The sequence below is a fragment of the Chiloscyllium punctatum genome, chromosome 5 (genome assembly GCF_047496795.1).
Source record: "Chiloscyllium punctatum isolate Juve2018m chromosome 5, sChiPun1.3, whole genome shotgun sequence".
In the NCBI taxonomy this organism is placed as follows: Eukaryota; Metazoa; Chordata; class Chondrichthyes; order Orectolobiformes; family Hemiscylliidae; genus Chiloscyllium; species Chiloscyllium punctatum.
This window is the reverse complement of record NC_092743.1, coordinates 27,651,322-27,665,383: the sequence shown is the minus strand read 5'-3', so window position 1 is coordinate 27,665,383 and position 14,062 is coordinate 27,651,322. Positions and strand designations below refer to the sequence as shown.

Here is a 14,062-nt window from a genome sequence, read left to right as displayed (position 1 = left end):
AGTTCATAACTAGAGCACATCCAACCATATCCTTGGAGATTGCTGTGTGGATTAAGCAAGTAATAGGAACTGTGCAACTGACCTCAGAATGGCCAGTTAGGTCCGGAGAGCACTGTCGGAGATGTAGCTGGGCACTTGAATTTCACCCTTTGTGGCCTGAATTTCCACTTCTAAGTCGCAAATAAAATGATAGGAAAATGCCTGTCTCTGCAAACCTAACTCTGGAGAAAGTGTTCCGAACACTTGGATTTTCGATCGGGGCAGGCGTTAATTGGAGTTAGGCGCCCAACAGTTTGTATCAGTTTAAAAGTAGTTTCAGTTTTAGGATATGACAGCAGGGAATGCAACTGGGTAAGAAGTGCATTCCTTTTTAAATACTGTTGAGGAAATGTCAGACGTTATGTGGCAGAGTTATAGAATCATAGAGTCATAGAGATGTACAGCACAGAAACAGACCCTTCGGTCCAACTCGTCCATGCCAACCAGATATCCCAACCCGTATGGATCACATCTACCACACTGCCCTCATCAATCCTCTTTATTACTTCTTCAAAAAACTCAATCAAGCTTGTGGGACATGATTTCCCAACACATAAAGCCATGTTGATTATCCCTAATAAGTCCTTGCCTTTCCAAATACATGTATATCCTGTCCCTCAGATTCTCTCCAACACTTGCCCACCACCGAGGTCAGGCTCACTGGTCTGTAGTTCCCTGGCTTGTCCTTACCACCCTTCTTTAACAGTGGCACCACGTTAGCCAACCTCCAGTCTTCCGGCACCTCACCTGTGACTATCGATGATACAAATATCTCAGTAAGAGGCCCAGCAATCACTTGCCTAGCTTACCACAGAGGTCTATGGGTACACCTGACCAGGTCCTGGGGATTTATCCACATTTATGTGTTTTAAGATATCCAGCACTTCCTCATCTGTAATATGGACATTTTGCAAGGTGTCACCATCTATTTCCCTACATTCTATATCTTCCATGTCCTTTTCCACAGTAAATACTGATGCAGTTGATGGGTGGAGGGGAGGCAAGCTGACTGCGCTATCCCCTCAACATGTTTCTGGAATTATACAGGAGAAAGTGAGGACTGCAGATGCTGGAGATCAGAGCTGAAAATGTGTTGCTGGAAAAGCGCAGCAGGTCAGGCAGCATCCAAGGAGCAGGAGAATTGAGGTTTCGGGCATGAAGGAAGAAAGGCTCATGCCTGAAATGTCGATTCTCCTGCTCCTTGGATGCTGCCTGACCTGCTGCGTTTTTCCAGCAACACATTTTCAGCTCTGGAATTATACAGCCCATACCCACTGCTCCTTTGTCCTAGACAGGTAACATTTAGAGCAATGACAAATGGGTCAAACCTGTTGGAGTAATGCTCATTATTTTTATTCTCCTCAAATACATTTTTACATTTACATTTTCATTACAGGGAGATGCTGGAATACCAGGTCAAATGGGGGAAACTGGGCCTCCTGGTCTACCTGTGAGTATTTGCTCCATAACAATAGAATCACTGGTATGAATAATTTGTTTCTTTTACTTGTATTGATTTCTAATTGCCAGGCTGTTTGAATGGTCTCACCTGAGTCAGGAAGTCATGGGTTTAAATCCCAGCATGGACCCTAAGCAAAAATCTATGTTATTAGTCAAGTGCAGTTCTGAAGTTATTCTTATTATGATGACTTGTTAAGCTGACGTATCATTTCCTACTTCCATGATTCAGGAGGGCATTAAAATTTGTTGAAAAGTAAGAGATGGTTCTCCAAGTGAATATTTTAAGCAATATCTTTCCCCATAAATGATCATTAACCACTCGCGCTATTGCTGTTTGTGATATTTTGCAGTGTATAACTTAGCTTTTAACTCAAAGGTTGATGGCAACATTTCCAAAATAGTTTATTGAAGCATTCTGAGAGACATAATCAAGTGTAAGTTGCTCCTCATAAAAATTTGAAAAAAGAAGTATAATTACAATCAGTGACGACAGTTGTGAACTCATGCAATGCATTCATGGACACAGTGCTTTTTTTAAGCATGCATATCAGCAGTAGAAAATTCAGCCTGATCTAATTGCAAACTCAAATGTACATTACTATCTATTCCTGATGAACTTTCTATCCTTTCAAGTCACCTTGTTTGCGGGAAATTCAAATGCCACTTGCTGCATGCTTCTATTCCCTGTAAAAATATATGCCTCAATAAATTCTTTCATAAAATCAGTCATTAACCTTGGCAGAACAATAACTGTTCACAGTACTAATTTGATCATTTAAATGAACCAGCAATGGCCCATAGTTAAACCTGTGAAAAAGTAATCATTTAATTTTTTAAGGGATTACATGGCTCTCCAGGACAGAAAGGACACATTGGACAAAAGGTTGGTTTTTACATTTCAAATATATGAAAAATATAATTAAAGTTGCTAGATGCCAAACTCTCATGGATGTCTTCTGTTTTTAAACACATAACATCCAGAAATTACGCAACAGGTCAGACAGCATTAGTAGAGGAAGGGGCATGAACATTTTCTGTTATGCAACAAGATGTTATCGATCTGAAGTATTAATTATATTTTCCTGTCTCCATAGATTCTGCCTGACCTGCCTTTCAATGTTTCTTTTTATCATTCTAGATTTCTAAACTCTGCAATATGTAATGTTTTTGGAACAGAGTTTTGAGGCTCTGGCTATAATAAGATAAAACAATTGAATAAAGTTCCTAGATCTACAGAGCAGGTACACCATGTTAAAAAAAAGACACAAGTTAAGGCTTTGTTTGTGAGTCGAAAATCTACTGATGAGTATTTGGTGAGGCATTTTTTCCCAGGTCATTAGTTCACCTTTTCCATTCAAAAAAAATCACATGAGCTGCTGCATGTACCCAACTTTTCCTGTGTTTATTTTAATTAAGTTCAGACTTCCTGTATTAATTAGAAACAGTGGATTCAGAATGTGATACCTTGTGTTAAGTTTGAATTCCAATGTATCGATTGATTGTGGGATGATCAGTGAAAAAGACAGCATACTTTCAGATTCTGAGAGCAATGTTTGGACAGACAATGATCAGAATGGTATTGATACAGAAGGGGAGGTTGTAATGGAGACGTGGAAGATGGCAGAGTAAAGTGAGAGATCAAACATAGAATCATAGAGATGTACAGCATGGAAATAAATCCTTTGGTCAAACCCATCCATGATGACCTAAATTAATCTAGTCCTATTTCCACTATTTGGCCTATATCCCTCTCAACCCTTCCTATTCATATACCCAACCTGATGCCTTTTAAATGCTGTAATTGTTCCAGAGGGATATAGACCATGCACAGGCAGACTCACAGCAATGTGGTTGACTCTCAACTACCCTCTGGGCAATTAGTGATGTGCAATAAACGCTGGTCTAGCCAGTGAGACCCTCAACCCGTGAACAAATAAAAGATGGGAGTGGTTTAGAATGGTATCATGGTCGGCGCAGACTTGGTGGGCCGAAGGGCCTGTTCCTGTGTCGTACTGTTCAATGATCTCTATTCTAAGTGTAATAAAGACGGTATTAGAAAAAGATAAGGCCAGTTAGAAACAGACACTTTAAAATAAAAAGGCATAGTTGAAGGAAATAAGCAGGCAAAATGCATATTCAGTCATAAAGTAGTGAAGTTAATATAAAAAATCAATGGGCTGCAGAAAGATGTGCAAGAAGCCCAATGAAGGACTTATGCCCAAAACATCGATTCTCCTGCTCCTCGGATGCTGCCTGACCTGCTGTGCTTTTCTAGTACCACACTTTTTGATCCTGAGGTGATAGGTGACTGAACTAGGAGGTCAAAGCGAGACTTGTGCAGCAAAGGATCAAAGTAACTCTCTTCCCTCTTGCTTCACTTTACATGTATTTCTCTTTCAGTTTGTATCACTCCCTAATTTCTTCAAAATTTCTTTTTGTTCTTTCCTTGATGCTACTGGCTTTGTTTCTTAATTTGCTCATTCTTTTGCCACCCCCCGCCCCAACACCTATTTCTTCTGCTGATTTCCTGTCTTTCATCTGCTTCTACCTTTCCACCTTATTTAATGTTTTCTCCCTTGTGTAGTTTTCCCTTTGTTTTTATTTACTTTTCTGTTTTACATTTAGTTCACAAAGCTCTGTTCATTATAAATCTTGCCCCTTTTCCATTTAATTAGCTTTCGCCTTCATTTAATTTCCCTTCTCCTTCATTTGGTGTCTGTTCTATTTTCTTCATGTTGTGTTGTCTTCCCTTCTATTTCATTTTTTTCTCTCCTCATAACTTACTTACTCTCCTGGGTACTGTTCATGTTCTTCATATATTTTCCCAGTGTATTGTAAAACTCTCCATCATGTGTATAATATGCATTGCTCCTGTTGCAGGGTGATGTAGGTATGATGGGAGAAATGGGACCTCCTGGAATCCCAGGAGAACCTGTGAGTATAGCTTCTATCATTGCGTTTGTCTTTCACACAAACATTTGGATGTGCACAGAGCTATAATGTGATTGACCTTTTAAAGTTTTGCTCCACTTTATTCAGACAATATTCTGCACTTCCAATCCAAAGGCTTTAGTTTAATGTTCCCCTGCAGTTGGGTTAAAGGACAGTTCAGCATCTTAGATATAGTGGGTATATCTGTCACCTCTGTACCATCCTCTGCCCACACTGAAATTTACCAAAGGTAGGCTGACCTGCCTGCTAGTTGATACTTTTAAAAAGGCAACAAATGGAATTAAAGTAGTGGCAGGATAGGGCAATTTCAGTAGTCAACCCAGTTGGTTTCTTTGCAGGCCTATTGGTGGGGAGGGTCCCTCTTCACTGGTCTCCAGGGCCATTACGAATCCTCAAGTCATGCCATTCAGTATGATGAAATCAAAACATCAACGCAAACTTTCTTCTGACATCTGAGCTGCACTTCACATTTCAGTTGGGTGTTCTGAATTTGTACTCAAGCATGGATTGTAATCTGATATGATTGCATGTATTGTAGCTAGTGTTATAGATCACATTGTGAACGCCATCATATATTTGCTGTCATACTGTGGTCTACAACAGTGTCCAACTCCTATTAGTTCATTTATATTTAATGTAATTAAAAGTAGGTTAAAAGCCAAAACACTTAATTCATGATACAGGTCAAAAGGAAAAAGGTGAATAAAGTCAAGTGCTAGTTTGGGTGACACCAATTTTGGGTTTTAAAATCCCTTAGGTGATTAAATTTCAAAATCGTGGGAGTCAACTGGACCAGTCACATAGTACTAAAGTAAAAAATCACACAACACCAGGTTATAGTCTAACAGACAGTCCAACTTTGTAATTTTTAACCTTGTATACCCCAGTCTAACACCAGCACCTCTAAATCAGTACTAAAGTAAGTTTGAAACAAACTGCTCACCCATTCACTCCACCAACTTCAGGCACAATTTGGGAATGCATTGGAGACTCTCAAATTACCAGGTCTGATGGAGAACATGCTCCTATTTTCCTGGTTGAATTCTTGATAAAGTTTATGAAATTAAGCAATGCCTTAATAAAATTGGCCCACAATATCCACTGCAGCCACAATCCAAAGGATACATTGCAGACAGTTGCCAAGGCTTTTTCAATAGCACTTCTCAAAACAACCATTATTAATTTCAATATTTATCAACAATGCAACTGATAAGGTTATAAAGTGTTTTCTGATGTTCTGTATATCTTGATGTTTTTATTCTTAAGGGTGATCCAGGAACCCCAGGACAAAGGGGACCACAAGGACACCAAGGCCTTCCTGTAAGTAATGTAGCACTGGCATTACCTCTAATGGTTTTTGCTTTTGTTCAAATTGTGCAAAAGTGATGTTAGGCTGTCATTAATCTTGCACAATAATAAGTAATGCTTGAAAAACTGAATTATGTGTTCCATTGAAAGTAAGTGAAGCCATGGTCCTGCATGACTCAAGTTGTTAAGTGCATAGTTGGAACTGAGCTACAAGATCAGACCTCACTGTTAGCTACTGCCTTGTCTGAGATCTGCTGAGGAAGGGCACTTGGTTTAAAAAGTGCTTTTACTAAGGGAGAGGAAGCAGGCAAAGTAAGATGCTATTCACTCGTCCAAGCTGGATAGCTCACATAAAAGTGAACAGGCTCAGGCTTGCCTGTGATGACTACAAAATACAATGCTCTTCCAGCACTTTCTAAATGCTCTGGAACATGAACAGCTCCTGTAGAATATAGCATGAGTTCTCAGTTTCAGGAATGAGATACAAAAATTAACCAGGATGTGATACTGTTAGTCTTGCTTTAAGTATTATTTTAACTCTCAAATGAGCCAGCTTTAGTCTAAAGCATTTGCATTTATCATATTGTTATCCATCATAAATATTTATGTCAAACCAAGAAATTCAATCCTTTTGAGATGGTGGCATGCGGACTGAGTGATTGCATTACTTGTGTAAACTCTGATTGTTTTATAATCCCAAAGATCATCAATTCACAATCTGGGAAACCAAAGGATCAAGATGGAACATTTTATCAATCCAATTCAAAATAAATAAATTTGAAGAATCTCATAGATCCATTATTACAGTTTTGAACACAATGTTATTTTATTCATCCACTTAACTTCTTTTCATTCTGTCATTGTTCCATGATGACACTGGACCCAGTAATAATTTCATTGATATCTTTAGGTTAAATGTAAGGTCAGTCCATGTTGCTTTATTAGCATACTCTTAATGGCAATGAGAATTCAAATTGATATTATAAGCGATTAAATTGGTCTTTAATTTATTGCTATGAAAACGATCCATGTTCAACGAAGCTAGTTTCTTAGTAATTCTAAATTGTGGAAACCTATAGGGTTTCTTTAAATATTCCAACTGAACAAGGCCATGCAAAACATCTCCAAAAGATATTTGATTAGTGTCTGGGTTCCCAGATATGTGTACCTATTTCATAGTGAACATCATAATCATCTCATTCTCAGTTTAACAACATGAACTCAGTTAAAATAAATGTTTTAATGCAAAGGGCTGGTAAAGCATTGAACCTGCTGCAACAAGAAATGTTGCATTTATATATTACCTATTATCCTCTCCAAACAGACATTGGGTTTTACACGTAGAAAGTGAGGACTGCAGATGCTGGAGATCAGAGTCGAAGAGTGTGGTGCTGGAAACACACAGCAGGTCAGGTAGCATCCGAGGAGCAGGAGAATCGATGTTTCGAGCATAAGGTCTTCATCAGGAAATACCGATTCTCCTCCTCGGATGCTGCCTGACCGGCTATACTTTTCCTGCACCGCACTCTTCGACATTGGGCTTTACAGCCAATGAAACAGTTTTGAAGTTTAGTCACTGCTATTATATTGACCAACAAGACCCCCATTCAATTCACACACAAGGTTCCACAAACAACAGTGTGATAAGTGATAATTATCTTTGATGTGTTAGTTAAGAGAGAAATGTCTTTTTTTTCTTCTAATCTTCACATTGTACTATGATGTCTTTCACTTCCACCTGAATAGACAGATATGCAGAATTTGATGTGCCCTTAGGAATGGGCTGGCAGAAATAGGTGAGGGAAGCTGAGACCTATTGTCCATCAACGTCCTGACACTGAAATTCTGTCAGCAATGAGGAAGAGAGAGAACAGGCTTCCTTCCAAGAAGCCAATTGAGGCCTTTAAGTAACTGATTAAGGCCAACTTTAGGGCTTTTCTCTTGCCCCCACTGGTATTTGTCCATGAGGAGAATACCCAAATAAAGCCAAGTGAACTTTCTGCTGACTTAAGTGGGGAGTCATTCTGAGGGGTATGTGTTCCTCAGAAGGCTCCACCTCCTTTCAGAACCATGGGCTATTCCCTGGAAACATCCCAACTTCCCTTCACTAACCAACCATCTCAACTAACCCCTCCCCTGCCACTAATGCCCAGCATCTCGAGGACCACCTGACTAGGTAACCAACTTACCTTCTTCCGAGAGCGGAAGATATTGTCCAGGAGGATTTTAAGGTCGCTTAAAGGATTGGGAGCTCCAACAGCAGATTATTGCTATAGGATCTGGACGTTGCTACCTGAAAATTTACCTCACACATCCCCACCCATTGACAGGACTGCTGCTACCCTGGACAATCACACCTTGTATCTTATTTGAAATAAGGTACATTTAACAATGCAGCACTCATTGGCTAAATTGTGCACTGAAGTCAATGCAAATGGGATTTGAGCCCAAATCCTTCTGTCTCAGACCCAAGGATAACATTGTTAAAGTTAACAGGAGTTAGATAAATACATCATATATTAGCGTGGCAAAGGACAGCAAAGTTTAGTGACACAAACCTGATGGACCAAATCTATCTCCAATTCTGACCGTACTTCGAAAATTCTAAGGTAATTGGACATACTGTAATTAATGATGCAGATATCCAGTAATCGGTACTATAACACAGGATGTTTAATTACAGTGAGTGACTCACTGTGTTATGGAAGATGTGTAACTCCACTGTGTCAGTTGCCCCTCAGTGAAATTATGTTGACTCTCACTTTTATCCAAGGGCAATTTTCGGTCTTTGTTAGTGTTCAATCTGTCATTAAATACTATAACTCACTGATTAGGGTGGCCAACTGTAAATAACGCTCAATTCTCTGGTTTAAGCTAACTGTAATAATTTGTGATTGTTCCAAGAGCAAATTGCTTCTGGTTTAAAAAGGACTCACAAGGTGAATTGGAAACTTCCCTGCAAAATAACTTTGATTAAAAAAAACAAAGTATTTAAAAGGTTCCCTTGTGGCAAAGAGTCTAATTGTAGCAAGGTTTTAAAAAGCCTCAAACGATATCTGAAGCCATCAACAACAGTTCTGAAGGCTGAAAATGCACAAGATTGAACATAAGGGGGAAGGGAACCTTAAACTGAGACACAGCTCCACTGATGGGTGATAAAGAGACTGAGCACAGAATCCTTATTTAAGAAAACAGATTCCAAATCCTGCAGAAATGGTCAGTGGCAACTTGAAGTGTGACTAACCAAGCGATATTGTCTGTTACTTATTCATGCAGTACAATTGAAAGGATGGTATGTCATGATGCCAGCTTTCTAAGCTCTTAAAGACCTTCATTTCATCTGTTTTGAATAGAAGCTTCCAAGACCCACCTAAGGGCTGTGGAAGGCCTTTGGGAGGTACGAATTACAAATAAGTTGGCAACTTAGCAAATTTCATTTTGGTCAGAGTTAAAGCCTTGTTACTGGCCTAAAATAGATGGAGTGCTAAGATCAGGCAGCATTCTTTCAGTTTCATTTATCGGACTCAGCTATCACTTTTCCCAAGATTTATCCAGCTAAGTGAACTATTAGGATTCTTCTTTACAAAGCACATATTATTGCTGTGATGACCTTAATACAATACTTTTCACAGGGCAGCAGTGGAGAACAAGGACCCATTGGACCCCCTGGTTTGCCAGGCCCTCCTGTAAGTAAAGCCAGCAGTTTCATTAAATAAAGTTTCTAAGACTTGTCACATTGGTTTTATGATCACCAAAACTATGTTATTTTTTGGCAGATTTTATGCCAAGGAATTGATAGAAAATTGCTTGCAAAATGTTTCTTGTGTTTCCACTTCCCTTTTATATCTGTCACTTTCTGGATCTCCAACAGATGTGATGGGAGGTCATTGAAATTTCAAATACACATTTGTGAGGGGCCTCTTCAAGATTTTTTTTGCTTTAAAGTTTAGAAAAACATCAAAGAATACTCCTACAGCAAAACATCTAAGTAACTTTTCATTGAGTGTCACCAGACTTTTTCGTCATTTAGTTGAAAAGATGAGAAATAACTCACTTTTATCGAGCACCTTTCACAGTTCCCCCAGAATGCTTAGCTATTGAAGCACTTTTGAAAAGTAGCCATTGTTGTATTCTGGCAAATATGGTCACCAGTTTGCATATAAATAGAAGGTGATTAACTCCTATTCATTATACTTGTTTTGTGGAATGTGAACATAACTGGCAAGGCTGGCATTGTTACCCATCACTAATTGATCTTGAGAAGGTGGTAGTGAGGTTGTGTCACTGTCATCCTTGTTGGTACATCTATAGTGCAGGAGGGAAAAAATTCTGCGATCTTAACCCAGATTTTTTTTAATTTCAAAAATATACTTTATTCCTAAAATGATTTGATGGTCTGTACATTTGGTCATGCCATACATATGTCAACATTTACATACACAGATCAGAATTTATCATTGTTATATACAGATCTGTGCATTTCTCAATCATATGCCCATATATTTAGCTGAGGCATCAGCAGAACCCAAATAACTGCATGGGCCCCCTGTTCTTCTTTAGGCAGGCAGATGTTACACGGTGGTCTTTCCCCACCGCGCCTTGGCGGCAGCTGCCCCAAGCTTCAGCGCATCCCTCAACACGTAGTCCTGGACCTTGGAATGTGCCAGTCTGCAACACTCAGTCGGGGTCAACTCCTTCAACTGGAAGATCAACAGGTTTCGGACCGCCCAGAGAGCGTCCTTCACTGAGTTGATGATCCTCCAGGCGCAGTTGATGTTCATCTCGGTGCGCGCCCTGGGGAACAGGCCGTAGAGCACGGCGTCCCGCATCACGGCACTGCTCGAGACGAACCTCGACAAACACCACTGCATTCCTCTCCAGACTTCCTCTGCATAGGCACATTCCAGAAGGAGGTGTGTGACAGTCTCGTCCCCCCCGCAGCTGCTTCGAGGGCAGCGTGCGGTGTGGCAGAGAGTCCGGGTGTGCATGAAGGATCTCACAGGCAGAGCCCTTCTCACCACCAGCCAAGCATGTCTTGGTGCTTGTTGGAAAGTTCTGGTGATGAGGCATTCTGCCAAATGGCTTTGACAGTCTGCTCAGGGAACCACTCGATAGGATTCACCCTCTCCTTTTCCCAAAGGGTCTCAAGGACACCTTTGAGGATAAAGAACCTCTTGATGTTCCCTTTTACCGGTTCCCACCAGTCCGCTGGAGACTCAAAGAGGGGCTTCGCGGTTCTCCAACCTGCATAATCCCTCTTGAGCTCTTCGATGTTTCCCGGGGTCAACAGCTTAGTGTTCAGTTTCCACGTTCCCTTGCCCACCCGCTTGTCCTGTAGGTGACAGTCGGCCAGCAGGAGGCAGTGGTCAGAGAAGAACACCAGCTTGACGTCGGTGGTTCTGACTGAGAGCTTTTCGGGCAAGGATGTAGTGTTGCCCACAATTCTGTTTGCCTTTACCTTGCAGCCTATTATACCATGCCAGCCTTGCCACAAACGATAAGTGTCCGTCTGGTTGGTCTGGCTCTCAAGCTTAGTTTGATATTCTCTCTTACCATCTCTGATGGTTTTACTAACCTCATATTTGGATTTTCTATATAAGTCAGGGTTGCCTGCCTCAGACCTGGACTTCAGTAGGGAATTGATCTGCCAGTTCATCTATAGTTTCCAGTTCGGAAACATTTGGATTAACATCTTCAGCACATTGCTTTTTACACGCTTGCTAATGAAGTCTGTGACGGTGATGGCATACCTGTTTAGGGTGGCTGCAGTCTTCTCGAATATGGACTAGTCCACAGACTCTAAGCAGTTCCATAGAAGCCCTTGTGTTGCCTCAGAGAAACATCACACAACTTTCTGTAATCCGTCCTCATGTTTCAATTTGTGCTTAAAGCTGGAAGGAGGAGCACAGTGTTATAATCTGATGGAGGGGATGGAGTGGGAGGCATCTTCAGTTCCATCGCAATGGTCAAGGTTGTTTGGTCATCTGGTAGAACAGGAGATGTGTTAATGGTATCTTGAGATTGTTCTGGTTGATGTTAGCGGCTATGATGAACAAAGCCTCGAGGTATTCCATCTCAAGACTGTTGTAGCATTGTATACTTCGTCAAGTGCACTCTTCAATTCTGCATGTAGTGGGATGTAGACAGCTGTCCAAATAGTGGAGGTGAACTTGTGCAGCAGGTAGTAGGGACAGCACTTTACTGTAAGATATTCTAGGTCCAGAGAGTAGTAAATCACAGGGTCGCCATGTCTGAGCACCAGGAGGCAGACCCCACTGCCCCTTGCCCCTTGCCTGACCTGAGGATACCTAATGGTCTATTTGGTGATCTGAGAAACCCTCAGATTGTAAGGCAGTCAGGTATAGCAGGAGTGAGCCATCCCTCTATAAGACGGAGTACACAGCAGACCTCAATTCCCTTTGGTTGGTGAGTCTAGCTTTAAGGTCATCCATTATGTTCTGAGTGGCTTAGAGATTTGCCAGGAGTGTCCTGAGGAGGGGGTCTTGAAACTCTGAAGTTTAAGTCTCACCCGAAGTCCAGCATGTCTCTCTCATTTCCTGGGTAGATGGCTGCTCCTGGTTGGTCTCAGGCATCGGGGCAGGAGGTCTGCTGCTCCGAGAGGTAGTGAGTGATCCTGATAGGGGCCCTGGGCACTTGTCACTAACTTGAGAGTACGCGGGAGTGTTTTGTGGATGATCTGATTAGGACTTGGTTCTGGGTTTCCACGAGGTTGGGGAGATCGGGCATGTTATAGGCCGGAAGGCCTCTGCGCCTACGGTTCTACTGTCAGCAAGAGAAGTAGATGCCTCTGATTGGATCCCGGGCACTAATCTCATTCACGAATGCTCTGGGGGGTCTTGCAGGTGATCTTGACAGGCCTACTCTGTCTTGCATCACTATGGGGTCAGGTTTTGATACTGCGCTGGTTGGGCCTTGGTTCTAGGTTTCTAAGAGGAGGTCAGGCTTGTGGAAATCTGGTAGGCCCTTACTTCCCCTGGGCTTGCGGTTCCAACATTGGTAGTTGAGCTTTGTTGATTGTAGAATCTTTAAACCTGAAAGTAGATTGAAGAGAAAATTGTTAGAAGAGCAGAACGATGATAAGATATACAAAAAAAGATCTGCTGTAGACAAGTTCGCAAAATGTTCCCTCGCTCCGGCGCCATCTTGAATACAGCTGAGATCGCAGACAGGACCTTAGTTTAGCTTGGTATGTGAAAGACAGCACTTCCGATAGTTCAGAACTTCTTCAGTTTAGTACTGGAGAGGCAGTCTAGTTTGGGTACTCATGTCTTTGGAGTGGGACACAAATTCACAACTGTGTGACCCAACGTAGTGATGCTGCCACTGAAATTGTGGATGTTACAGTTGAAGTTGACCCAATTCTCAGACAAACAGCTTATAATGTGATGAGCTGTTGGTGGTGTTGTGGTAATGTCGCAGAACTAGTTATCTTGTAGCCAGAAGCAATACTCTGGAGGTATGAGTCCAAATTGCACTACAGCTGGTGCAATTTAAATTTAGCAAATATATCTGAAAATACCTTCAACACTCATTTGGTTGATGACCTTAAAGGAAGGAAATCTGCTGTCATCATCTAGTTTGGCCTAAATGTGGCTCTGAAATGACCTTGCAATTGATTCAGTTCAAGGTCAGTTGGGAATGGGCAACATTGACACCTTGCCAGTGACACCAACACCCCACAAAAAGTGAATAAGTTACGAGATTCCTAAAGTAATTCCATGCTCTCACACCAATTTCAAATTCTTGTACATCCTGGGATCAATGCACATTCTGTCGACCCGTGATTGAGACCCGTACTGATCTTCATAGTTCCTGTGACTCAGCTGGAACAATCCATTGGGAACAATCCATGATTTAGTTAATCACCTCAAGCATGACTTGAAAGAGGAAGAAACTAGAAATATTCACAGCAGAGCTAGAGCAAACAAAATTCTCCAGGCTATCCATTTTATATTATAATTGGGTCCCCCCTGCACTGACAAATTAAAGGATGAATCATTACACTTGGGTCCCATCCTTCTTGCCTTTAATTTCCTGAGGACCTCTTGGCAGGTGGGAAATGTGCATGGGCAGCCACGTGAAAGAGATGTCATCATTTTAAATGTTTTGTGCTGCAGAACTGCACTGAGCATTCGTCTGATACTCCTACAGCTGATCTCACACACCAGAGCATGACTCCACAGAGATTTTCATCCTTTTGTCTGCATTCATTTAGTATCGTAAAATGTGACAGCTTGACCCAACAATTTGTAACAGAGATTGCCAGGAATGAAAAGAAAGT

The 14,062-nt window shown here is 41.3% G+C and overlaps 1 protein-coding gene across 4 annotated transcripts in view; it reads left to right on the top strand.

Moving 5' to 3' along the window:
• The window catches only part of LOC140476952 (uncharacterized), a 121,326-nt gene that overhangs the window by 78,940 nt on the left and 28,324 nt on the right, over nt 1-14,062 (top strand). For all 4 annotated transcript variants that reach the window (XM_072569974.1, XM_072569973.1, XM_072569972.1 and 1 more), the window contains 5 exons: nt 1,436-1,489; nt 2,339-2,383; nt 4,381-4,434; nt 5,719-5,772; nt 9,393-9,446. In XM_072569974.1, the coding sequence (XP_072426075.1) occupies nt 1,436-1,489; nt 2,339-2,383; nt 4,381-4,434; nt 5,719-5,772; nt 9,393-9,446 (261 nt within the window). The remainder of the gene's footprint in view (nt 1-1,435; nt 1,490-2,338; nt 2,384-4,380; nt 4,435-5,718; nt 5,773-9,392; nt 9,447-14,062) is intronic.